The 24,911-nt window shown below is 37.7% G+C and overlaps 2 protein-coding genes and 1 long non-coding RNA gene across 6 annotated transcripts; 2 read left to right on the top strand and 1 right to left on the bottom strand.

Moving 5' to 3' along the window:
* Positions 1–335: 335 nt before the first annotated feature.
* On the bottom strand, positions 336–23,643 carry LOC123273064 (NADH dehydrogenase [ubiquinone] 1 alpha subcomplex subunit 13). 3 transcript variants are annotated; one of them, XM_044740253.1, is made up of 4 exons: positions 23,573–23,643; positions 23,365–23,483; positions 19,288–19,438; positions 336–642 (listed from the first exon to the last, which is right to left on the bottom strand). In XM_044740253.1, the coding sequence occupies exons 2-4, from the start codon at positions 23,462–23,464 to the stop codon at positions 435–437; spliced, it is 459 nt and encodes a 152-aa protein (XP_044596188.1). In that variant the 5' UTR covers positions 23,465–23,483; positions 23,573–23,643; the 3' UTR covers positions 336–434. The 3 variants fall into 3 exon arrangements, with proteins under 3 accessions (XP_044596188.1, XP_044596189.1, XP_044596187.1); XM_044740254.1 differs by having other exon boundaries at positions 23,365–23,474; positions 23,573–23,640; XM_044740252.1 differs by having other exon boundaries at positions 23,365–23,474; positions 23,545–23,620.
* Positions 4,132–5,844, top strand: LOC123273063. The gene is made up of 3 exons (XM_044740251.1): positions 4,132–5,178; positions 5,317–5,538; positions 5,603–5,844. The coding sequence occupies exons 1-3, from the start codon at positions 5,024–5,026 to the stop codon at positions 5,787–5,789; spliced, it is 564 nt and encodes a 187-aa protein (XP_044596186.1). The 5' UTR covers positions 4,132–5,023; the 3' UTR covers positions 5,790–5,844.
* LOC123273073 lies at positions 20,423–22,242 on the top strand. Of its 2 annotated transcripts, XR_006511240.1 has the most exons (4): positions 20,424–20,545; positions 20,615–20,693; positions 20,940–21,619; positions 21,781–22,242. It is a non-coding gene; the product is annotated as an uncharacterized LOC123273073 (long non-coding RNA). The 2 variants fall into 2 exon arrangements; XR_006511239.1 differs by having other exon boundaries at positions 20,423–20,545; positions 20,615–21,619.
* Positions 23,644–24,911: the final 1,268 nt, after the last annotated feature.

Below are 24,911 nucleotides of genomic sequence, written 5' to 3'. Positions count from 1 at the left end.
AAAACCTGGAGATCTGATGAAAACTCGCATCCTCAAAATCGGACAGAAAATTATACCTACTTTCGAAAATTATTAATTTTCAAAGCGGGAAGTTAAAAAAAAACGTTTAGTAAGTATTTATCTAAAATTTCCAACTCATTTTTTTCTGTATGGCATTTTAAATACTATAAAAGTTCGCTATATTCTAAATCTTCACGCCAGATGTAATTCTACTAGTTGTTTTTCAAGTTATGTTTCAAAAGAAAGTAATTTTTTTTGGGGAATTTTGTAAGACGTTTTGAAATTTTTCATATTAATGAAATTAGGTACTAAGAAAATAAATAAACGCAAACAAGTCGTTAAACAGATAGACTTTTATTATTTTACTATACATGATACTGCATTACCAAGTTTATGTCTAACAAAAAATATGGGTTTATTAAATTTAAGTTATATTACATAACTAAAGTTCGAAAAGTGCGTTCACTGTGGTCGTTTACTGAAGAGTGAATATTATATTCAGCATAAGATGGTGAAATAAATTTATCTTCTGGTTCATTTTTAAACACTGGTTCTCCGAAATATGTTCCAACCACCCATCCGGGATAATCTGCCATAAGACGAGCTTCTTCATCACGATTCTTTCTTACTTGCTTGAGAAATCTGCAAATTCATATTCTAATTCAAGATAAAAATTTGATAATGTTTATAACTGTTTATTCTAATTGTAAGAATAATTTTCATTTTCCAAAATTAATAATAAAATGAAAAACTTAAAACTTCTTTTAAGGGGGTATTCTCGTCTAGAATTTTGAAAAAAAATGAAAAAATTTTTTTTTCATAATTCGATAGTTTAGATATTCAAAAATATCTCCCTGATAGGATTTTTCAAAATTCAAATTATTTTCAAAGTTACAGCCGTTTTAGTGTCGTGGCAATTAGACCGGGTTGAGCGGACGATTGCAACAATAGACTACGGGCGGTTTTAAAAGTTATGAAACCTATTTACGAATGCTTATCAGATGATTCTTCATTAGAACGTTGCTTGGGCAGCGAAACTCAAAATAACAACGAGTCACTTAACTCTTTAATATGGACATTTGCACCCAAACATATCCATGCCGGGTCCCAGACAATTGAGATTGCTAATTGTTTAGCAGTTTGCATTTTCAATGAAGGATTTTATCCTATTTTACAAATAATGAGTCTAATGGGAATAAAAATAGGTCTGGAATCCCATGGGTTTCCCAGATGCTTCAAAAGAGGAAAGAACTGCTCGTTATACAGAGAGAAATGCTGAAAACAGTCAATATGAAGTAGAGGAAGGCCCAATGTATGAAGCTGGGATGGCTGATTAAGAGAATGTAAGTTATACGTACTATTTTATCAGTTGCGCTGCCTGAAACTGAACGTTAAACTTTAAACGCGTTTTTCTCGAAACTACTTTTTTCGATACGGTGATGCAGATATCTTAGGTTCTAATCAGCCGATTTACTTGAAATTTAGCATGAATATTTTTCAATTATCTCGCTTTCGCACTAACCAATAAAAATTGAAAATTTCAAATTTGTAATATTTTTAAAAAATTGAAGGAAGTTGAAAAATGAGTAAAAAAATCGACTTCTATTTTTAAACAGCCGCCATTTTATGAAAAAAATTTTTTTTTTTCAAGTTTTGTTGGTTTGTGCGACAATGACATTTGTACTGATCAATAATTTGGCATTGTTTTTTTTTTTTTCAGATGGATACAAAGGGAGAAATCCTTTTCACGAGGACACGGCCTTTTTTTTTTCTCTACTTCAAGGACTTATATCTTTTTGAAAATTTATTTTTTTTTGAAATGTATTTTTTTGTATTCTTGAAATATCAATAAAAAAATGATAAAAAATTGTATGGTAAAAATATTAACTGCTTCTTTTATATTAATTGCCAAAAAACGCTCGAAATTCAGACCTCTAGACTAGAATACCCCCTTAATTAAAAATTAAAAAATGATGACATCTTAATAGTTTAGAACTTATTTTGTAACGGAAAAATATATACTAAGCTCTTAGAATCTACTGATTAAAATAGATAAGTGAGATATTCAGTTTTGAAAAAATAAAAAAAAAAAAAAACGTGGTTCGTTAAAATAATTTATCAATTCTTCATTTGATCGGATTTTTTTCTGAGAATTTTAATGAAGCTCTCTTGAGGAAGTACGAGCGCTAGGCGGGGTGGGGATAGGTATCGACTCTAGCGCGGTAAGGGGAGAGCAGTAACCATATGATTTTTCTCAATATATAAATATACATTTAACATTGGCTAATGGCGGCATTTATTTTTCTTTTAATTAATACACTTTAATTAGTCGGGCAAGTAGAAATTTTTTTGAATAAAATTTATCACTAATATATTTATTTTCATCCAGAAGTTGTTTAAAAATATTCACCGACAGTTTTACGAGAAAAATACAGAAATGTATCAATGTTTGGAAGTTACCCCAAAAGACCAAAGTTAAATTGCTCAACTTCAAAGTTAATTATTTATTTAAATAATCGGGCAATCTCCTTCAAATTTTCGGAATTTTTTTAGACATATTTAAACTTCATATTAAAAAAAAATCAAGCCTTTTATCAAAAGTTGCCGTGGTGCTCGTACTTCCTTAACCACGCTAAATGTCGTCAAACATTCTAAAATCGGTTGATTTGTTTGATTATTGCAGTTTAAATATTTTCAAGAAAGTGTTTTTACTAAATAAAAACAAGACTGTTGAGCTTAAAAGCGTTCATTAGTTTTATTTTGGAGCTTAGAGAGATCAAAAACGTCATAATAGGTGGAATTTGGAGTGCTTTGCATTTGAAATTAGCGGGAAATTGCAGGGATGGCCTGTGGGGTCAATCGTCTTACTAAGTTTTTTCTTTCTAAGACAGAATAAACAGCCCAATGAAAGTAACTTTTTTTATATGAAATTTAATAGAGAATTAATTGTGTAAGTAATTTAAATATAACTTATCTGAAAAAAAAAAAAAAAAAAAAAAAAAAAAAAACAGTTTTTTACCTATATTTCATCAAAATAAACCAATCATCCGGTAATTAGATATTACACAGAAAAATAGTGGCGTAACAGCGCTGAACGGATAATCGAGCGCCCAAGTATTGTTTAAGACCAGTCTTTATTTACATATGGGCAGATCCATTAGTTTTCAACGAAAGTAAGCGCACTTAGGTCAGCGATTTTGATGCCGATTTTTTCCTCGAAAATACACCTCAAAAGAAGACGGTCCTGAAAATTTGAGCCCGAAATAATCAAATCCAGCCGCTGGAGAATTTTTTGAATTTTGGAAAAAGTAGATTTTTCCTTGATTTTCAATTATTCATATCTCAGCTTCTATATAACTTAAAGACCCCTACCAAACGGCATTTTTCTCAGTAGACTCTCTACTTTTAAGAAAAAAAAAATAGTTATTTGGTCTAAACTTATTTCGGACTTAGCTGACAGCCTCTAACTAACGAACTGTTTTAGTTAAATTTTAGCTATTTGTAAAACACTATTATATGTACAGTGTTTTAAGTTAAGGGCCGATCAGCTTCCAATATCTTCTATTGGGGTATACTTTAATAGAATTTTTGATACGCAATTTTTCCTTGATTGCTTCTGTTAAGTAAAGTTATAGCCATCCAAAACCTATCGAATTGTAAAAAATTGCTATTTTCAGATAGCTAGAACTTTTTTCTCCGAGCTTCGATTTACTTCAAATTTTCAGGAAAGTTGCTTTATTATATCCTTAAAAGTCCTGAAAATTTGAAGTATGCTATCGAGTTTGTATTCGAGTTATAAATTTTTTAATATCGTCAAAATTACGTTTAATTTTATATAGAATTTATTATTAATCTTCAGCGGAGGGCATATAATAATAATTATCTTATAAAATAAATATAATTTCCGCATTATAATCGATAATTACTTGTATTTTATTTCTGATTATTCCGTAAAACTCCGAAAAATTATGAATTAAGTCATTATATTAGCAAATTTGAAAAATGTTTATTTATAAATTTACTTTAACTACTTTACAATCTTCAGTTCTTCATTAAGTAGTATGATAATGAAATTTTATTTGAATACATACTATCAATTCTATAAAAATTTATCGGTTCTACATCTTTTTTTATTTTTTATCAAAATACTGATTTTAATTTTTATTCCAGGATTATTAACAATGAGGAAGAGAAAAAAGTTTTGGAAAGTTACAGCTGAAATGAGAGAAATCATAAAAAATTATTATTTAGACGAAAAAAATTGTTATATTTGTCCCGGTATAAAGCAATACAAAAAAAAAAGTGGAAGTGGTTCCGATTCAGGAGAATTGGTGCAAAAAAAATGTTATTGTATACGCTTAGTGATTTATACAGCAATTTTATTGAAGATCATTCAGAATACGATAGTTTACCAAAATTTTCTTTCTTTGCCTTATTGAAACCAGAAGATCGTGTTTTTGCTGGTGATCCAGGAACTTATGAAATTTGTGTCTGTTCAGAACATGAAAATGTCAAGTTAAAGATATCTGCGTTGAAAACTGACTTAAAATATAGAGATTTATTTGCAGTCGCAGTTTGTAACGTTGATAATGCTGATTGTATGCTACATAGATGTCATAAATGTCCTGGTGTAGCAGATATGAAAAATTTAATAAATGAATCAGAAATATCTATTTTTGATGATTTAGTTAATTACAAAAACTGGGATACAGAAGGCAGTAGAGCAGTTCTTAGAAACCATACTGAAAGAAAAGAAATATTTTTAGAAACTTTATTTTGTGATGTGTGGAAATTGACCGTGCATCATTACATTGCAGATTCACAGAAAAATTATTTATACGATTGCAAAAATAAATTAGAGCCAGATACTTGCATTATTACCATGGATTTTGCTGAAAACTATTCTTTTATTATACAAAGATCTGTTCAATCATTTTACTACAATAACACTCAAGCAACACTTCATCCTTTCTACATTTACTACAAAGATCCTCAGGCAACTGATAAAGAAAAGCTCTAACAAATGAGTTTCTGTGTGATAAGTGATACGACTGATCATGTAGCTGACACTGTACATGCTTTTCAAGAAAAACTCATGAAAATAATAAAAGAGGAATATCCATGGATAAAAAATGTTATCTACTTTTCGGACGGCGCACCTACAAAATATAAAAATAAGTAAGAATTCTTAGAAATTTTTGAGTTCCAAAATATGCTTAAAAAGCAATTAATACTAACGTTGTTTTCGTCGATTTAAGAAAAGTTTGAATTTTGAATAAATCTTTAATTTAATACTTATATTTACTTTTTATAAAGGAACAATCTAGCAAATGTTTGTTGTCATGAACAAGACTTCGGCATTAAAGTTACGTCTTATAATTTTTTTGCCACTAGTCATGGAAAAAGTGTATGCGACGGAACTGGGGGTACGATCAAGAGAAAAGTAATGCGACATTGCATACGATCATCTCCTGATCAACAAGTAACAACACCATTGGAGTTTTATGAATATGTTTTCAGAGAAATGAAAAATATAAGGTACACATTAATAAAATTATAACTCATAGTAATACTTAGTGTAATTAATACTCTTTATTTCCAGAGCAATTTGGGTATCTGACGCTGAAGTTCAAAAACATAAAAAAAAATTGAAAAAACGATTTGATACTGTAAAAACCATCAAAGACACTCGAATGAACCATTCGTTTACACCGATTAACAACAATTCTATGGAAGTAAGAATGACTTCTTTTGACAAAGATTGTAAAGTAGTTAAAGTAAATTTATAAATAAACATTTTTCAAATTTGCTAATATAATGACTTAATTCATAATTTTTCGGAGTTTTACGGAATAATCAGAAATAAAATACAAGTAATTATCGATTATAATGCGGAAATTATATTTATTTTATAAGATAATTATTATTATATGCCCTCCGCTGAAGATTAATAATAAATTCTATATAAAATTAAACGTAATTTTGACGATATTAAAAAATTTATAACTCGAATACAAACTCGATAGCATACTTCAAATTTTCAGGACTTTTTAAGGATATAATAAAGCAACTTTCCTGAAAATTTGAAGTAAATCGAAGCTCGGAGAAAAAAGTTCTAGCTATCTGAAAATAGCAATTTTTTACAATTCGATAGGTTTTGGATGGCTATAACTTTACTTAACAGAAGCAATCAAGGAAAAATTGCGTATCAAAAATTCTATTAAAGTATACCCCAATAGAAGATATTGGAAGCTGATCGGCCCTTAACTTAAAACACTGTACATATAATAGTGTTTTACAAATAGCTAAAATTGAACTAAAACAGTTCGTTAGTTAGAGGCTGTCAGCTAAGTCCGAAATAAGTTTAGACCAAATAACTATTTTTTTTTCTTAAAAGTAGAGAGTCTACTGAGAAAAATGCCGTTTGGTAGGGGTCTTTAAGTTATATAGAAGCTGAGATATGAATAATTGAAAATCAAGGAAAAATCTACTTTTTCCAAAATTCAAAAAATTCTTCAGCGGCTGGATTTGATTATTTCGGGCTCAAATTTTCAGGACCGTCTTCTTTTGAGGTGTATTTTCGAGAAAAAAATCGGCATCAAAATCGCTGACTCAAGTGCGCTTACTTTCGTTGAAAACTAATGGATCTGCCCATATACATAGATATACCAAAGATTATTCAACTTTATTTTTTTATTAATTATAATTGAATGACATCGAATTACACAACCATTTTCAATAGGGAACTGCGCGCTATAGTTCTGATGGTTATAAGGAAAAAAAATTAGTGAAACGGTTCACCCTAAAGGCCATTCCTGCAACTTCCCGCTAATTCCATACCTGGGCGCTTAAAATTGTACTTATGACAATTGAGATTTTTGAGTTCTTGACTTTTTGAGATTTTTGAGCTCAAAATATAATTTATGTGATATTTTTAGCTCGCTGAGCTCAAAGAGATAGTATTTCTATGCATTTGAGCTTTTCGAGCTCAAAAGTCTGATAGGAGTTTCATAGAACACTACTTTTAGAATTTTCAAACCGCAATAACTTTTGAATGGATCAACCGATTTTCACGCGGTTGGCGGCATTCGACGCAGTTTTATCAGCCTCATAAAGTTTCAGGGTTTTATTGATCGAACCAAAAATTTCGGAGTCATTTTGAAAAAACACTTTTTTCGGTTTTATTTCGTTCACGATATCTCTCGAACGAATTAACCGATTTCGACCAGCTTGGTGGCGATCGACGTGGTTTTTTATTCTCTAGAGCTGATTAGTTTTTGGAATCGATCGGTGCATCCATTTAAAAGTTATCCAAAAATAACCACATTTGAAAAAATTTTTTTTCTTAGTTTTTTTTAAGATTTCATAAAATCTACTGATCCGAATCGGTCCAAATTATACTCAAAATCTAAGTTTGGCCAATCCCTTTCAAATGGCACCAACCGCGATAAAATCGGATGAGCCGTTCAAAAGTTATAAGCGGTACACATACTTTCACACACACACACACACGCACACTCACACACACACACGCACACTCACACACACACACACTCACACACACACACATACATACACAAACACACACACACAACCGTCGGAAGAAGCCAAACTCCCACCGGGCGCGTTCCCAGGTGGCGGATAGGGTGGGTCCTAACCGGTCGTAAGATCGGCGGATTGGGGCGAAATAAAATAGCCCTCGCGGACCAAATCAGGCATCGGAGCTGAAGAGTAACAGCCACCGTCCGTGTACCCTTGTGGGTCGGAGAAAGCTCGCTGTTCTTCGGAGCAGAGGGTAAGAGCGAAATAAAATAGCTCTCGCAGTAAAAAACGAAAACTCCCTTTTCGGCAGGAAGGGTTGGTCATACTATCTGACCTAGGGTCACGTACGCAAGCAGATACGGTGACGCTGCTCGAAAGAGATGTGCGAAATGATCCTTATAGCGCGGTGTACGTGGTAACTCTCGGCATCTACGTGCCACACCCACGGGAGCAAGAGGAAGCCGATAAAGGAAGCAGGTGCAGGGTCGAAGCGGTTGAGATTTCCCGCTTCAATGACCGAAAGCTCTTATAGCAATGGAGGTAGCTGTAAGAGTGATCACCCCTCCACTTCCGGAGGCATCGCGTTCGGAGACGACCTTTTGCTTTTGAGTATCACTCAAAATCATGGAAGAAACGAAAAAAGAAGAAAAGGACAGGAGTATTAGTGGGCCTCACGCCCAAGAAGCAGCGATTACAGCAAGCGCTGAGATGAAGCGGACGCAAGCGCTGGAACGCCTCGAAAAGCTGACCAGCGAACTGCATGAGTTTGTCCAATCAAAGGTCAATATCCATAAAGAGGTAAAGGCCAAGGCAACCGGGGTAATTAACGCCCTTCGAAGGTTTAAAAAACTGGACGAAGAATGGCAGTCACTTCGACGACTCACTCCTCGTCTTACGCCGGAGAAGAGCAGTCAACTTACTGTAGAGATCGAAGAATCAATGGACACCGGAGGCGATGGTGACGGTGAATCTGATGCTAAAGACGAAGGTCATACTTCCTTCAAGTCTAACAAGAGGAAGGACCAAAACTCCCCAGATGGAATAGATGGGCGATTGATGAAGAGAAAGGACTTGAAACCAAGTCCTCCGAAAAACGTTATGAAGCAGAATGCCGAAAAAAAAGACGCGACTGATTGGAAAGATGTCCACACAAGGAAAGAGAAATGAAGGCTAGCCAAAGAACAGCTCCCAAAGGAGCCATCAAAGAAGCCCAGGCCGGAGCCTAAGCGCAAAAAACCGCTCAAATGGATCAGACGCGACGCACTGATCATCCGCCCGGCCGAGAAAGCAAAGTACGCCGAGATTCTGCGTCGCATAAAGAAGGACGTGCTTTGCCTCGCGCATTAGTCTACTTGCTGCCCCAGTCTACCGCCCAGGAATCGAAATCCCCTGCTATAGCTACTGGGTAGTATTGCTTTGCGTCTTCGGTCAGCCGATCCAGGAAGTCAGGTCCCAGGTTCGCACAACGGTGGACAAGATCAACAAGACCAGAAGCGGGGACTTGCTGATTACGATTTCGCGGAAGAGCGTGGACAAAGGCCAAGGCCTGTAACAGACCATCGCAAACATTCTTAAGGAGGAGGCCAAAGTGATCTGCGAAGGGCCACAAGAAGACATCGAGATCCGAGACCTAGATGACACCACAACAAAGGAGGATATTCAGGCTGCCCTGCATACGGTAACCAAGGAGCTCTGCGAAATACCACCAGAGACAATCAAGATCCGCAAAGCCTACAGAGGTACCCAAACCGCTGTCGTGACACTACCGGCTGCAGCAGCTCAGAAGATATTAGAAGGAAGCGGTAAAATCCGAATTGGCTGGGTCAACCGCCGAATTAGAGCCACGAGGAAACCTACCTAATGTTACAAATGCTGGCATTTCGGGCACCACGGATCCCAGTGCAGAAGCAAGACAGATCGATCCAAGCTATGCATCAGATGCGGCCAAGAAGGACACAAGATTGCGGACTGTAAAAACCCAGCGAAGTGTGTATTATACGCGGAAAATAAGAGCGCAGAGAACGCTGACCATCACGCCAGCACATTCAGGTGCCCGGTATACAAAGAGGCACTCCAGAGAATGACAAGCAATCAAACATGAGGATATTACAGCTTAACCTCAATCACTGTGAGGCCGCGCATGACCTGCTCGTGCAGACCGTGCGTGAATTAGAGCTTGATTTAGTAATAATAGCAGAGCCATACAGACACCTGAATAACCAACCTTGGGAAACTGACAGCACCACCAAGGCTGTCATCTGGTCCTGTGGCAAACTCCCCTTCCAGAGCATAGTGAGCAATGACAGCATCGGCTTTGTAGCAGCCTCTATTAACGACATCCGTTTTTATAGTTGCTATGCACCACCTAGCCTTTCCATTGCGGACTTTACTGACTTCCTGGATCGGCTGACCGAAGACGCAAAGCAATACTACCCAGTAGCTATAGCAGGGGACTTCGATTCCTGGGCGGTAGACTGGGGCAGCAAGCAGACTAATGCGCGAGGCAAGGCACTACGTGAAACAATGGCCTCACTGGACGTGGTCCTTCTCAACATCGGTGAGACACCAACATATACCAAGGGAGAGGCTAGTTCGATAATAGACCTCACATTCGTCAGCAGCAGCTTATTGAAAGGAAACTATTCTTGGGAAGTCTTAAACACCTACACCGCCAGCGACCACAGTGCAATACTTTGGGAAATATCGGCTGGCCGGAACCCTCAAAGAGCAACTAGACAAACTAATGCAGCTGGATGGAAAGTGAAAGATTTTGACTCGGAAGCTTTGGTAGTAGCCTTAGACAGTGACTCGACTATCATCACAGGAAAAGCTGTAGAGAAGACGAAGGACTTAATGACGAGAATTGCCTAGACGTGCGACACCTGCATGCCCCGTAAGCGTGGCATCAATAAAAGACCATCGGTACACTGGTGGAATGATCAGATTAACGCCCTTTGCACAGCTTGTCACAAAAAGAGAAGATTATCACAGCGTGGCCACCGATGACCTAACTCTGCGGAGCTGGTCGCAGAATACAAAAAGGCCCATCGAGAACTGAACAAGGCCATCAAAGATAGCAAAAGACGCTGTTGGAAGGAACTCGTCGATGAGGTAGAAAAGGACCCATGGGGCAGACCGTATAGGGTGGTCATGACCCACCTGAAGCGCCAGCCAATGCCATCACTTACGTGTCCACAGCTCCTGGAAAGAATAGTTTCTACGCTATATCCTCGAAAAAGTAAGTTCGGCTATTCTTCATTGCCAGTAAATCGAGAAGACATTCCACCTGTCACAGAAGAGGAACTAATGGAGGCGTGTAACCGAGTAGGGAATAATAAGGCGCCGGGATTGGATGGAATCCCGAATATTGCATTAAAAACAGCTATTAAAGCAGCGCCAAATCTATTCTTAGATACCTATGATTCGTGCCTTAAAGAAGGGATTTTTCCTAGAAGATGGAAACAGCAAAGACTTGTACTTCTCCCTAAAGGGAAGAAGCTACCGGACGAGCCATCATCCTACCGACCACTCTGCATGCTGGATACAGCAGGTAAGATATTGGAGCGTATAATGCACCAACGAATAGAAGCAGTCGTCGATCCACTCCTAGCAGAAGGCCAGTATGGTTTCCGGAAAGGACGATCAACGCTGGATGCGATCAACCTGGTGGTCGATACAGCTAAGGAGGCAATCGCTGGAAAAGATGGGAACGTGGCAGAAAGAAGTATTGTTTAGTGGCTGCCTTGGACATCAAAAATGCCTTCAATTCCGCTAACTGGGACTGCATCATGCGAGCTCTCGAAGATAAAGAAGTGCCAGGATACCTGCGCAGAATGGTAGCAAACTATTTTACAGACAGAGTCCTCAAATATGACACGAAAAACGGTCCAAGGGAGTACGACATAACCGGAGGAGTGCCACAGGGCTCGGTTTTGGGTCCTTTGCTGTGGAACATCATGTATGATGGTCTCCTGAGAGTTGCATTACCGTCAGAGGTGAAACTTGTTGCATATGCCGATGATGTAGCGGTAGTGATTGTCGCGAAACACTTGGAAGAGATCAATCTGGCTTTCGATATCACATTTAGCCGGATTAACCTATGGATGGAGATGATGAAGTTGGAGTTAGCCAAGCACAAAACTGAAGCTGTGCTCATCACCAGCAGAAAGATCGTAGAAAACATCAAGCTGAATGTCGGCGAGCAGGAAATCGCATCGCAACCATTTATCCGATATCTGGGGGTGACGCTGGATGCCCGATTGAACTTTAAACAACAGGTCGGACACGTAAGTGCTAAAGCATCAGTGGTGGTAACTTGTCTATCAAGACTTATGCCGAATGTTGGAGGCCCGAAGCAGAGCAGGAGACTATTGCTGTCGTCAGTAGTCACATCAGTGCTCACATATGGAATATCCGTTTGGGCAGACGCGCTGGAGACCCAAGAATCATGGAGGAAAGCCGGACCGGTCTACCGATTAAGTGCACTGAGAGTTGCAAGCGCCTTCCGCACAATATCCGAGGAGGCAGTGTGCGTCATTTCTGGAACTCTGCCTCTTAGAGTCCTAGCTGAGGAAAGACAGAACCTATACCACCGAAAGAGGTCATCTACACTGAGCGCTGAAGAACTGAGAACTGAAGAGCGACAACATAGTATAGCAAAATGGCAACAACTATGGGATGCTGCGGAGAAGGGAAGATGGACTCATCGACTTATACCAAGGATTGACGTTTGGCGTAACCGGAATCACGGCGAGGCCAACTACTATCTGACCCAGATGTTGTCAGAACACGGCTGTTTCCGGGAGTACCTTTATCGCTTTAAGCACGATAATTCCCCAGAGTGTACGTCTTGCCCAAGAGTTGCTGAAAATGCGGAGCACGTTTTCTTTGAGTGCCCTCGTTTTAACCCACAGCGTGATGAGTTAGAAAAGATCCTAAACAAGAAAATCACACCAGAGTCAATAGTAGAAGAAATGCTGTCATCCAAAGCTGCCTGGAACGCCACAAGCACGTTTACCACCGAAGTGCTTACAGAGCTGCGTTCCATTGAAAGAAAAAGGACAAATGACAGAAACTAGAAGGAAGGAAAAATAACACCTTAGCTACCAGAAGGAATAGCAGTAGCTAGATCCTCCCTTTACGAAGTAATGCCTGACGGCGGTTTCCATGAGGGGTTAGAGGAAAGAAGAAAAGGGGTTTAGGGTTTAGTGGGTAGGGGCGTTAGCGTCGAGTTTTATTATGACGCTGCGTCGATTCGCCACATATCCAGGCCGAACAGCTATGCCTGGAATCCGTAAAAGGGATTCCCCCCCCCCTAAAAAAAAAAAAAAAAAAAAAACCACACGCGCACACATACAGACACAGTGACAACCTCGCGGGAGTAGTCAGGGAAGCTTCCTATGACCTTCAAACGTCGAGATCTGATGAAAACTCGATTTTTGCAAAACGGAGTGAAAACAATAACTTCGCGATTTTTTAAAATCTTCGATTTTCTTAGCGGGAAGTTGAAAATTAGTAAAACGGTTGACCTTAAAGGCCATCCCTGAAACTTCCCGCTAATTCTATACTTGAGAGCTCAAAATTGTACGTATTACGTTTCTGAGCTCTTCGAGCTCAAAAATATTGATTTCGTGTCATTTTGAGCTCTCCGAACCTAAAAATCTGATAGGAGTTTAATAAAACACTATTTTTTGAATTTTCAAATCGCAATAATTTTTGAATAAATGAACCGATTTCCACGCGGTTGGCAGCATTCGACGCAGTTTTTTAGGCCTCATTAAAAATCTTTAAGTTTAAATTGATCGAACGAGAAATTTCGAAGTAATTCCGAAAAAAACACTTTTTTCGGTTTTCTTTTGTTCACGATAACTCACGAACGAATCAACCGATTTCAACCGGGCTGGCGGCGATCGACGTGGTTTTTCTATGTTAAGAGCTGATTAGTTTTTGGAATCGATCGGTAGAGCCGTTTAAAAGTTATTAAAATAAAACCACATTTCAAAAAATTTTTTTTTGTATTTTTTTTTAGATTTCTCAAGATCTACTGGTTCGAATCGGCCCAAAGTATATTCAAAATCTAAGTTTGGCCAAGCTCTTTCGAATGGCGACAACCACGAAGAAATCGATCCAGCCGTTCAAATTTATAAGTGGTAGCGCACACACACACACACACACACACACACACACATACACACACACACACACTCACACACACTTGGGGCAGAAGAGATACTGCTACCGGGCGCGTCTCCCCGAGCGGATGGGAGAACGCTCGCTGTCCTTGGATGACACTTAATCTCTTAGTTGATGAGGTACAGCGGGTAGGAGCCAAGCAAAATAACCAAACAAAATAAGCTCCCGTGGACAAAACTCCCCTTTAATGGGTTGGTCACACTAACTGACCTAGCAAGACGATTGGTTCCTGCTGTAACTCACTGTGAGTGTCCGGAACCTGTATCGTAGTTTCCGACGATGCAGGCCACGGCTGATGTGAGCTTGCTCTGCCGAGGTGAAACTTACAGCAGTGGATCAGGAGCCAGCCACTTCGGGCCTTGATCAGGAAGTACGCAGTGAGTGTTAGAGATCGGAATCTTCACCGCTCCGAGCGAGTCTAGTCCGTCCGTGTATTCCGGGACTGGCTGAGTGTCGGCTAGGCCTCAGGGAACTGGGGTAGGAGTACTATCTCCGAGGGTACACCCGTTCCTAGTTATGACAACCCGCTCCACTCCGTACGATGCGCTGGTAAATTAAAAAAGTATGAGTATCCCACAGGAAACAAACAAGAGGGGAAACGGGCTACATGCCCAACAAGCAGCGATTGACGCAAGCGCTGAAATGAAGCGTTCGCAAGCGCTCAAACGCCTTGAAAAGCTGATCAGTGAGCTGAATGATTTCGTCCAACCAAAGGTCAACATTCACAAAGAGATAAAATCCAAGATGACTGGTGTAACTAACGCCCTTCAAAGGTTTGAGAAGCTGGATGAGGAGTGGCGCTCATCATTGCAGCGCATTTCTCATGCTACACCGGAGAAAGCCTGTCAGGCTGTCGTCGTGACTGACGAAGCAATGGACACCGGAGCTGAAGGTGATGGTGAATCAGTCGCTGAAGACAAGGGTGAAACTGACACAAGGCCTGGAAAGAGAAAGGACCGAAACTCGCCAGAGCCAACCGATAAAGTCACAAAGAAGAAGGACTTGAAAAAAAGCCCTCCCCAACGACTGGCAGGGCAGGTCGACGAATCTAAGAAGACGACTGACTGGGAAAAAGTACAGTCTAAGAAGGAGAAGAGAAGGCTAGCTAGAGAGCAACTCCCAAAGCAACAGCCGAAAGAGCCCCGGCCGGAACCTAAGCGGAAGAAACCGCGAAAATGGACCAGGCCTGACGCTCTGATCATCCGTCCGGTCGAGAAGGAGAAGTACGCCGAAATATTGCGTCGTATAAAGCAGGCCGTCCCTGACGAACAGGTCCGCACAACCGTGGAAAAGATCCACAAAACCAAAACTGGGGACATGCTGATTACGGTCTCAAAGACGAGTATCGACAAAGGCCAAGCCTTGCAAAAGACCATCATGGATATTCTTCAAAAAGAGGCCGAAGTAATCTGCAAAGGACCGCAGGAGACTATCGAGATCCGAGACATTGATGATGACACGATGAAGGAACACATTCAGACTGCCCTGAAAACCGAAACCGGAGAAACTTGCGAAATACCACTAGAGGCTATCAAGATCCGTAAGGCCTACAGAGGTACGCAAACGGCTACAGTGACACTACCAGCAGCTGGATCACAACAGCTACTGGAAGGAAGCGGCAAAATAAGGATTGGCTGGGTCAATTGCCGAATAAGAGCAACTAGAAGACCAGTCCAATGCTTTAAATGCTGGCACTTCGGACATGTTGGGTCCCAATGTAAAAGCCAAGTAGACCGGTCTAAACTCTGCATCAGATGTGGACAAGAAGGGCACCGTATCTCTGACTGTAAAAATCCTGCCAAGTGTGCAATATGTGCTGAGCAGCAAAGAGCAAAGGTCGTGGCTCACCATGCCGACACCCACAGGTGCCCGGTATTTCAGGAGGCGCTCCAGAAGTTGACGAACAAACAACCATGAGGATACTACAGCTCAATCTCAACGATTGTGAGGCAGCGCATGACCTGCTCATGCAATCCGTGCGAGAATTAGAGCTTGACTTGGTTCTAATAGCAGAGCCATATAAACACCTGAGTACCCAACCCTGGGAATCTGATAGCACATCCAAAGCTGTCATCTGGTCATGTGACAAGCTCCCTTTCCAACACTAGATGTAGTTTCGCTCAACAGTGGTGATACGCCGACCTACACCAAAAGTGACGCAAGCTCAATTGTAGACCTCACTTTTGTCAGTAATAGCCTTGCTAGAGGTGACTACAACTGGAAAGTGTTGGACATCTACACTTCCAGCGACCATCATGCGATATTCTGGGAAATATCAAACGACCAGAACCTCAAGAGACCAATCAAGCAGTCTAACATCGTTGGTTGGAAGGTGAAATCTTTTGACCCAGAAGCATTGCTAATAGCCCTCGATGGTGATCCGATCAACACTGGATGTGCAGAACAACATACTAAGGACCTGATGAGAAGAGTAACACATGCTTGTGATGCCAGTATGCTTCGTAAACGTGGCATAAATTCGAGACCTTCGGTGCATTGGTGGAACAACCACATCATCGTCCTCCGTAAAGAGTGTCATAGAAAGAGAAGAATCTCCCAGCGCGGCTATCAACGGCTCAACTCAGTGGAGCTGATCGCAGAGTACAAAAAGGCGCGTCGTGAACTGAATAAAGCCATCAAAGAGAGCAAAAGAAGATGCTGGAAAGAGCTTATATACGAGGTGGATAAAGACGTGTGGGGTAGGCCTTATAAGGTGGTTATGACCCACCTGAAAAAACAACAAATGCCATCACCTACGTGTCCTCAACTTCTTCAGAAAATCGTCACTGCACTGTTCCCACAGCAACGCAACTTCGATTACCAGTTGGCGCCAGGCGAACTGGACGAAATTCCACCTGTCACTGAAGAAGAACTGCTGGAGGGCTGTAACCGTGTAGGGAATAATAAAGCGCCGGGATTGGACGGAATCCCTAATATAGCCTTGAAAAACATCATAAAGGCAGCTCCAACATTATTCCTCGACGCTTATAATGCATGCTTCAAGGAGGGGACTTTTTCTCGTAAGTGGAAACAGCAACGATTGGTACTGTTACCTAAAGGGAAGAAACCACCAGAAGAACCGTCATCTTACCGACCAGTTTGCATGCTAGATACGGCGGGTAAGATATTTGAGCGCATAATTCACCAGAGAATTGAAGCAGTCGTCGACCCACTCCTGGCAGACAATCAGTATGGATTCCGGAAAGGACGATCAACCCTGGACGCAATCAAACAGGTTGTTGATTCGGCCAAGGAAGCAATCGCAGGAACCAGATGGAAAGGTGGAACGAAGAAGTATTGCCTGGTGGCGACACTAGACATCAGAAACGCCTTCAACTCCGCCAATTGGAAATGCATCATGCAGGCCCTCCAAGAGAAGAATGTACCAGAATACCTGCTTAAGATCGTAGCAAGCTACTTTGAAAACAGGGTCCTGAAGTATGACACGAAGAACGGTCCGAGGGAGTATGATATTACTGGAGGGGTACCACAAGGTTCAGTTCTAGGCCCGCTCCTGTGGAACATTATGTATGACGGTCTATTAAGACTAACTCTGCCAAGAAACGTCAAACTCGTAGCATATGCAGATGACGTAGCCGTAGTGATCGTTGCCAAACACCTTGACGAGATAAATCATATGTTCGATCTCACTTTTGAGCACGTTAACCGGTGGATAGACGCAGTGAACCTGCAACTGGCGCAACACAAGACTGAGGCAGTACTTATTACCAGCAGAAAAGTGGTAGAGACCATTAAGCTGAAAGTCGGCGAACAAGAAATCACATCACAACCTTATATCCGATATTTGGGAGTGATGCTTGATGCCCGACTCAACTTCAAGCAGCAAGTGGAACATGTCAGTGCCAAAGCGTCAGTAGTGAGGGCTAGTCTCGCACGACTGATGCCGAACGTCGGAGGCCCAAAACAGAGCAGGAGGCTATTATTGTCATCAGTAGTCACATCGGTGCTCACTTACGGAATATCCATTTGGGCCGACGCATTAAAGACGCAAGAATCATGGAGAAAGGCTGGACCAGTATATCGACTGAGTGCCCTACGAGTAGCTAGCGCCTTCCGCACAATATCAGAGGAAGCAGTGTGTGTTATTTCCAGTACTCTGCCTCTCAGAGTCCTAGCTGAGGAAAGACGGAACCTATATCAACGAAAAAGGTCAACCACACTGAGCCCTGAAGAACTTAGAAGGGAAGAACGGCAACACAGCATCGCAAGATGGCAACAAGACTGGAATGCTTTAGAGAAAGGTCGGTGGACGTACCGTCTCATACCTCGGATTGATGTGTGGTTCAGCCGGAGTCACGGTAAGATCAACTATTATTTAACGCAGATGTTATCAGGACACGGATGTTACCGGAAGTATCTTCACCGCTTTAAGCACGATGATACCCCAGAGTGCCCGTCCTGTCCAGGGGTCAATGAAGATGCGGAGCATGTTTTCTTTGTGTGTCCACGTTTCAACCAACAGCGCGATGAGTTGGGGAAGATTCTGAAAAAGAGAACCCAACCAGAGTCAATAGTAGAAGCAATGTTGTCGTCAGAAGCTGCCTGGAACGCCACAAGCACTTTTGCTACAAAAGTGCTTACCGAGTTGAGATCCATTGAGAGGAAAAGAGCGAAAGACAGAATCTAGAAGGAAGAAATAACATCTTAGCCACCAGAAGGAAGAGCGGCAGCTAATTCCTCCCCCCGCGAAGAAATGCCTTACGGCGGTACCATGGGGGTTTCAGCGGATAGAAGAGAAAGGGGTTTAGGGTTTAGTGGGTAGGGGCGTCAGCGTCGAGTTTTAGTATGACGCTGCGTCAAGTCGCCACATATCCAGGCCAAACAGCTATGCCTAGAATCCGTAAAAAGGATTCCCCCCCTAAAAAAAAAAAAAAAAAAACACACACACACACACACATATATATATATACATACGGACATCATCGCGAAAACATTTAGGGAAGCTTTCTAGGATCTCAAAACGTCGAGATCTGATGAGAACTCGATTTTCCAAAAATGGGGTAAAACCAATAACTTCCCGATTTTTGAAAATTTTCAATTTTCTTAGCGGGAAGTTAAAAATTATCTCGATATGTCAAGTTTTGCGGGCGTGATCGGACCAGATTTGCACATACAGAAATCTAGACAGGCGCGAACATATTTTTCAGTCATATTTGTTCATTAATTTGTTTTTCTTTATACTAAATAAAATAAATGTTACATAAATATAAAATGCGTTGAAAGGTGTGTTTTTATTGACGTACGTGTATTCATATTATTCTATAGTTCAATATGAATAAAATAGAGACATTTTTACGTCAAAAAGCTGCTTGATTTGAATAAGGCGAGGGTAGAGCACTACCTCAACTACTTCGGGTTATAGGGCGTGCAATTTAGATCTCAAGTATTAATATATTTGTAGATATTCACGTTCTATTATGAAAGGAATTTCTATTTCATGAATCAATTATTAAATATTATATAATTGTAATTAGAATTCTTTTTTCAGCATATAAGCTTTAGTTATTTCAAAGTGATAATTAGTATACTTACTCTCGATCTCTTTCTGCAAGGAGCATAGGCATAATTGCCAATTTAGCACTTCTCAGTTCAACTTGATCTCTCCGTGCATACCTATAATTGAAAAAATATCCAATACCACCAACGACGGTTGTTGCGATTGTTAATCCTGATGCGACAGCAGCTATAAAAAGTATATGTTATGTTGAATGCACATTTAATTTAATAATTGTCAGATACATTAAATATAAGTCTGTTGATTTCTAAAGTTTTTGATGTCTAATTATAAATAAAGTTTACCAGACTAATTAGCTAGCCGAATGATCAGCTCAACTAAATTATACAGTCAATTGATTGAGCTTATTCTCTTTATTTTTGACCATCCCTGTTTAAAATTTCCAATAGGATCCCATCAAAAGCGAAAAAAGCCACTTAGAAAACCCATAAATTTTATTGGTTTTTAAGTGGCTTTTGTCGCTTTTGATAGGATCTTATTGGGGCTTTTCAACAGGGATAGTCAACCGATTAAACTCTACATCCCTATGATATTGACAAATTTATTTTTATCTTTATCTCAGGGTTTCATTGAGATTTCTAAAACTTACTATTGATAGATAGATATTCGAAAAAATAAATTTGCATATCAGTTCGCAGATATGTATATTGTAAAAATAATTTCGATAAGTGATATAATTATCTAAGAAAAAAACTAATAAACCTATAAGTAATTGTTAATTAATTTATAAAAATATTTTATGTTGATTAGGTGGGAAAAAATATAACATTAATTTCGGTTTGTAGGAGATATTAGATTATTGGCAAATAATTTTGTTGGAAAATAATTTAAAAATTTAAGAATCTTTAATACATTAACCGTTCAACGATAAATTTTAAATTTTGCACTGAATTGAATATGATCACACATATCACAATTGGAAGTATAATTTCTAGTGCTGTACAATTTAGCCGACTAAACCGGCCATAAAGTTTAACCAGGTTAATTAGTTCATCGGCCAGTTGGTTAATCCAAATTCACCGTTTAAACCGATTAACTAGTTAATCGGTTTAATTAGTCGAACTGATTAACCAGGTAAAACTGTTTTCATTATTGTTTTATTTAAATCTATGACAACTTTCCGAATAAAATTAAAACTTTTCGGATTTCTATTTAAATATTAAAAAACATTAAATTAATTATTTGGTCATTTTTATTTTAAGTGATGCAAATTCCGATTCTGGAACTTCAAATAAACGAAAGCGAGTATCTAAAAAAACCTATTACTCCCGGGAAGTAAGTATTTATATTATTTTTTAGTTCAAAATACGAAATATTAATTTTCATTTTATAAATTTTTTTTAGAATCCTAAATTTGAATCAATCACTGCATCATGTGTAATAATGATTGCATTAGACTTGTTACCTCTGTCTTTTGTGGAAGGTGATGGTTTTTTACAATTTATAAAGACAGTTTGTCCAGAATATACAATACCAAGCAGAACAGTGATTCAAAATTTCTCAAGTATTACATATGATTTTGTGAAAAAGGAAATAGTTTCTGTCTTTAAAAATTTTCCTTTCATATCAATAACATCTGACGCTTGGTCATCCCTTTCAACAAAATCATTTTTAACGATAACTGTTCATACAATTGATGATTTATATAATTTAAGTTTTTTTACTTTAGACACTTTGGAAATGCCCGAAAGTCACACAGCGATTAATATACATGAGCATTTATCTTCGCCATTGAAAGAGTGGAATATTTTTGAAAAAATTGTTGCAGTGGTTCATGATAATGCTGCTAATATGGTTGTTGTTATACGTCTTGATTCTCCAGGAAATCCCAAATTTGCAGAAAGCTTCCGTTGTTTCTCACATACTTTACGATGTGCTATTGCTACAGCTTTGAAAGAAAAAAATATAAACGACCGCCTTCATAAAGTTAGTGCCATTGTAGGACACTTTAAACACTCTAATATTGTAACTGACGCTTTGACAACTGCTCAAAAAGAACTGAAGCAACATTGAAATGGTATTGAATCAAAGATCAACATCATCTTTGGAAATTCAAAGAAAATTATCTTTGAGAAAGTGTGATTGGACATATTTAGAAAATATTATAAAAATTTTAAAACCATTCAATTTAGCGACAAATTTAATGAGTAGTGAAACTTATTCCACTATTGCTATGGTGCGACCAGTTATACGCTCAATTATATCGAATTTTTTACAACTCAATGAACAAGACTCGGAATCTATTCAACTACTAAAAGAAACATTAGAAGAACAACTCCAAACTCGATTGTTAGATGAACAATCGCTAGAATTGTTTGGGATTGCGTGTTTCTTGGACCCAAGATAATGGTTATTTATAATTATTAAAATTTTTTTATATATCTTGATATATATTATTTGCCTTGAGCGCGAAGCGCTAAGGCATAGCTCTATTAAAGTCTAAATATCAAGTTTCCCATTTCGTCATGATGAATGATGTTTTTTAATGTATTTTTTAATTTTTATCTTAGATACCAAGATTTAAAAGAAGAGACAGCAACGTATCGTTCCAAAATAGAAGAAAAAGTCTTAGACTTGATAAGAGAAGATGACAACCAGGCTGCTAATCAATCTTGCTCTAAAATCAACCAAAGAGAAAAAGATCTGGACTATCTTTTTAATCCTGATACGCTTTCCCAAAATTTGAGAGGAATGTCAGTTTTGATGGAAATGATGATGACAGATTTGCAATCGAAATTGCCAATTATGAAACGGAAGCAGTTATTCCGAAAACAGACAATCCTCCTTCTCTTGCTAGACTAGCAAAGAAATATTTATGCATTCCATCGAGAAGTACTCCATCTGAACGTGTTTTATCAACGGCAGGGAACGTGATTTCAGCAAAGAGAAGTTGTTTATCACCACATGCAGCAAACATATTAATATTTTTGTATAAAAATCGAAGCATTATCTTAAAAAACAAAAAAATTATCATTCAGTTGTGTAAATATCCATAATAAATGATTATCTTAAATTAAAACATAACTAAATAAATATTAGTGTAAATATGTTAAAAATATTAGATTTAATAATAATTTATTAGTTGTATAAAGAAAAATGTAAATTTACTATTTAACCGATTAGCGGATTAACCATTTAACTGGTTAATCAGTTAGCCGTTTAATTAATTTAACCGATTAACTAGTTAATTGGTTTAACCGGTTAATTTGGATTAACCAGCTGGCCGATGAACTAATTAACCTGGTTAAACTTTACGGTCGGTTTAGTCAGCCAAATTTTACAGCACTAATAATTTCCCCCTTTGAAGTAAAAATTGAACATTGTTTTATCTAGAAAAATTAAGGTTAAAAACAACATAGATTTTGTTGAACCTAGTTCATGACAACCAACAATTTAACTTGAAAATATTGAAATTATATTGATAATTTTTCACCTTAAAAAAATCGCATTGAAAAAGACTTGCGACAAGTTTTTGTTTTTTTACTGATAATTTTTTTTTTTTTTTGATAACACATTAAATTCTTTGAAAACAAACTTATTGATGGGATGTATATTAAAAATATTTGAACTTCTTTTTTCAATTTCGTTGCATTATATACATAAAAAAAAATTACGTTAATAAGTAGTAACCTATGCTTTCAAAGGAATTAGAAAAAAGTACATGACAATTAAAAAAAATTATCAAATACAAGTAAATTGATAGAAAGCGACTAAGTAGCAAATTTTGATCAAATAAATAAATGCATTTACAATGTCGCAATACGTAATGAAAATAAAGGTAGAGTTAAATGGTTAAATTTAATTGACTTCGAAATCTATGGATTAAGTAGTATTTTAAAATAAAGTAAAATTCACTAATCACCATAAAATTATTGCAGATTAAAGCAGGTTATGCCATCAAAACTGAAATAAACCTGTCTGAATATTTTAATTTAGTATACTTTTTCATCATCTCTATAGAAAGAATAGATTCTTTGACATATTATTAATAATACGTACCCGAAGATAGCTAAATTTAATTTTTACTGTTAGTGACTCATATTTTTATTAAGATTATTTCGATCAAAACATTAAAAAAAAAAAAACATTCTTACGAGTTAAAATTCTACGAAGGGCGACTCGTGAGGTTTGAATAGGGTTGTACCCTCCTTTTGGTGGTAAATCTTGAGTGTAGAAATTTTTGGTTGTTGACATTTTTATCAAACTACAACAACTTTATTTAAGTAAAGAAAAAAAATAATTTATCATAAAATTTTGAAGAAAAAACAGATTATTCAAGGTTGGACTGTACTATATACATACAAAGTTTCCAAACGTCGACTACATCCTCAAGCGCTGCGACTAACGAAAAATTGTTGACATTTCATGTCGGTCTCCCTGAAGTTGGCAACCAAAAATCAATTTTTATTAATTTAATATAAAAAAATCGTTTGTTCGTCGTTTGTTCTTTAATGTTCGTTGGAATTTTTTATTTGTTCGATTATTGTTTATTTATAAAAAATTAAACAAAATTTTTTTCTGAAGTTGGCATTTTATGCCTCAAATTATAAATTTTTTTTTTTTTTCTGATAGCTTGACATTTTTTATTGTTTGTTCGATTAATTAAATTATTTGTTCGATCGTTTTTATATTTTTAATTCATTTTTTTTCAAAATATTTTTTAATATTCATATTCTTATTGCGCATGCGCTGAATCAAACAACTCGTGGGAGGGACAAAATGCAGAAGGGGATGGGGACACTTTGCCGACAAACTTTGGGAATTTTAAGTTTATAAGTTGGCATTACCACGAACTCTTATAAATCCATTAAGGAGTTCACACATAGTGAACAGAATGTCTTGTGCTGCCGTCTCTAGGATTATTAATGAATAGTATCATTTAAATTTTTTTACATATGCCGCCTGTTACTTCTGGATAAAGTAGGAAGTTGTATGATAGTGTTGCAATCAGTTAATAGATGGCTGATATACCCTTTATATCGAAATAAAATACTTTTCTCAAGACATATCTGTTTTAAGTTATAAAAAGCTTGATATCTGATGATATGTAAATCGGAGTCTATTATTAATTTATTTATATTTACAATAACAATAAATTAATATAATAAAAAATGTATTGAAGAAAAATTAAAATTAAATGAAAATAATATAAAATAACGAGTTTGTTTATAATTAATTTTATATTTATTAAAGTGAAAAATTATTTAATTCAATACAAATACAGCGTTTTTCGGAGTGACAAATAATAATTACTAATAAATAATTTTTTTTTTTTTTAACACGCTTTTATTAACTTCACCTGTATGTTTGTATGTTTGTATGTATGTTTGTATGTAACTCTCCTTCGCATAAAGAGACTACCATAATGATATTATTTAAATTTTGATTATTATCAACCTAGAACCCAGGTGATGACCTTCCTAGTCATCCTCTGATGACCATCCCGAAGTTATATCTCGAAACCAGGTGTTTTCCTCCGTAGGTTTTCATCGGGAATGGCACAGATAAACCCGTACATTAACCCGGAATCCTCTGATGACCATCCCGAAGTTATATCTCGAAACCAGGTGTTTTCCTCCGTAGGTTTTCATCGGGAATGGCACAGATAAACCCGTACATCAACCCGGAATCCTCTGATGAC

Source organism: Cotesia glomerata, linkage group LG10 (genome assembly GCF_020080835.1).
Source record: "Cotesia glomerata isolate CgM1 linkage group LG10, MPM_Cglom_v2.3, whole genome shotgun sequence".
NCBI lineage: Eukaryota > Metazoa > Arthropoda > Insecta > Hymenoptera > Braconidae > Cotesia > Cotesia glomerata.
Note: the sequence above shows the minus strand (reverse complement) of the source record. Positions and strands in the feature narration are given on the sequence as shown.

Coding starts and splice junctions, on each gene's coding strand:
- LOC123273064 (XM_044740252.1), bottom strand. CDS start 23,570: ATGTATATAGTACAGTCCAACCTTGA. Junction 19,439..23,364: donor CCTTCGTAGAATTTTAACTC/GTAAGAATGTTT, acceptor TACTTTTTATAG/CTGCTGTCGCATCAGGATTA. Junction 643..19,287: donor CTTGCAGAAAGAGATCGAGA/GTAAGTATACTA, acceptor ATGAATTTGCAG/ATTTCTCAAGCAAGTAAGAA.
- LOC123273063 (XM_044740251.1), top strand. CDS start 5,024: ATGAGTTTCTGTGTGATAAGTGATACGACTGATCATGTAGCTGACACT. Junction 5,179..5,316: donor CCTACAAAATATAAAAATAA/GTAAGAATTCTT, acceptor CTTTTTATAAAG/GAACAATCTAGCAAATGTTT. Junction 5,539..5,602: donor AGAGAAATGAAAAATATAAG/GTACACATTAAT, acceptor CTTTATTTCCAG/AGCAATTTGGGTATCTGACG.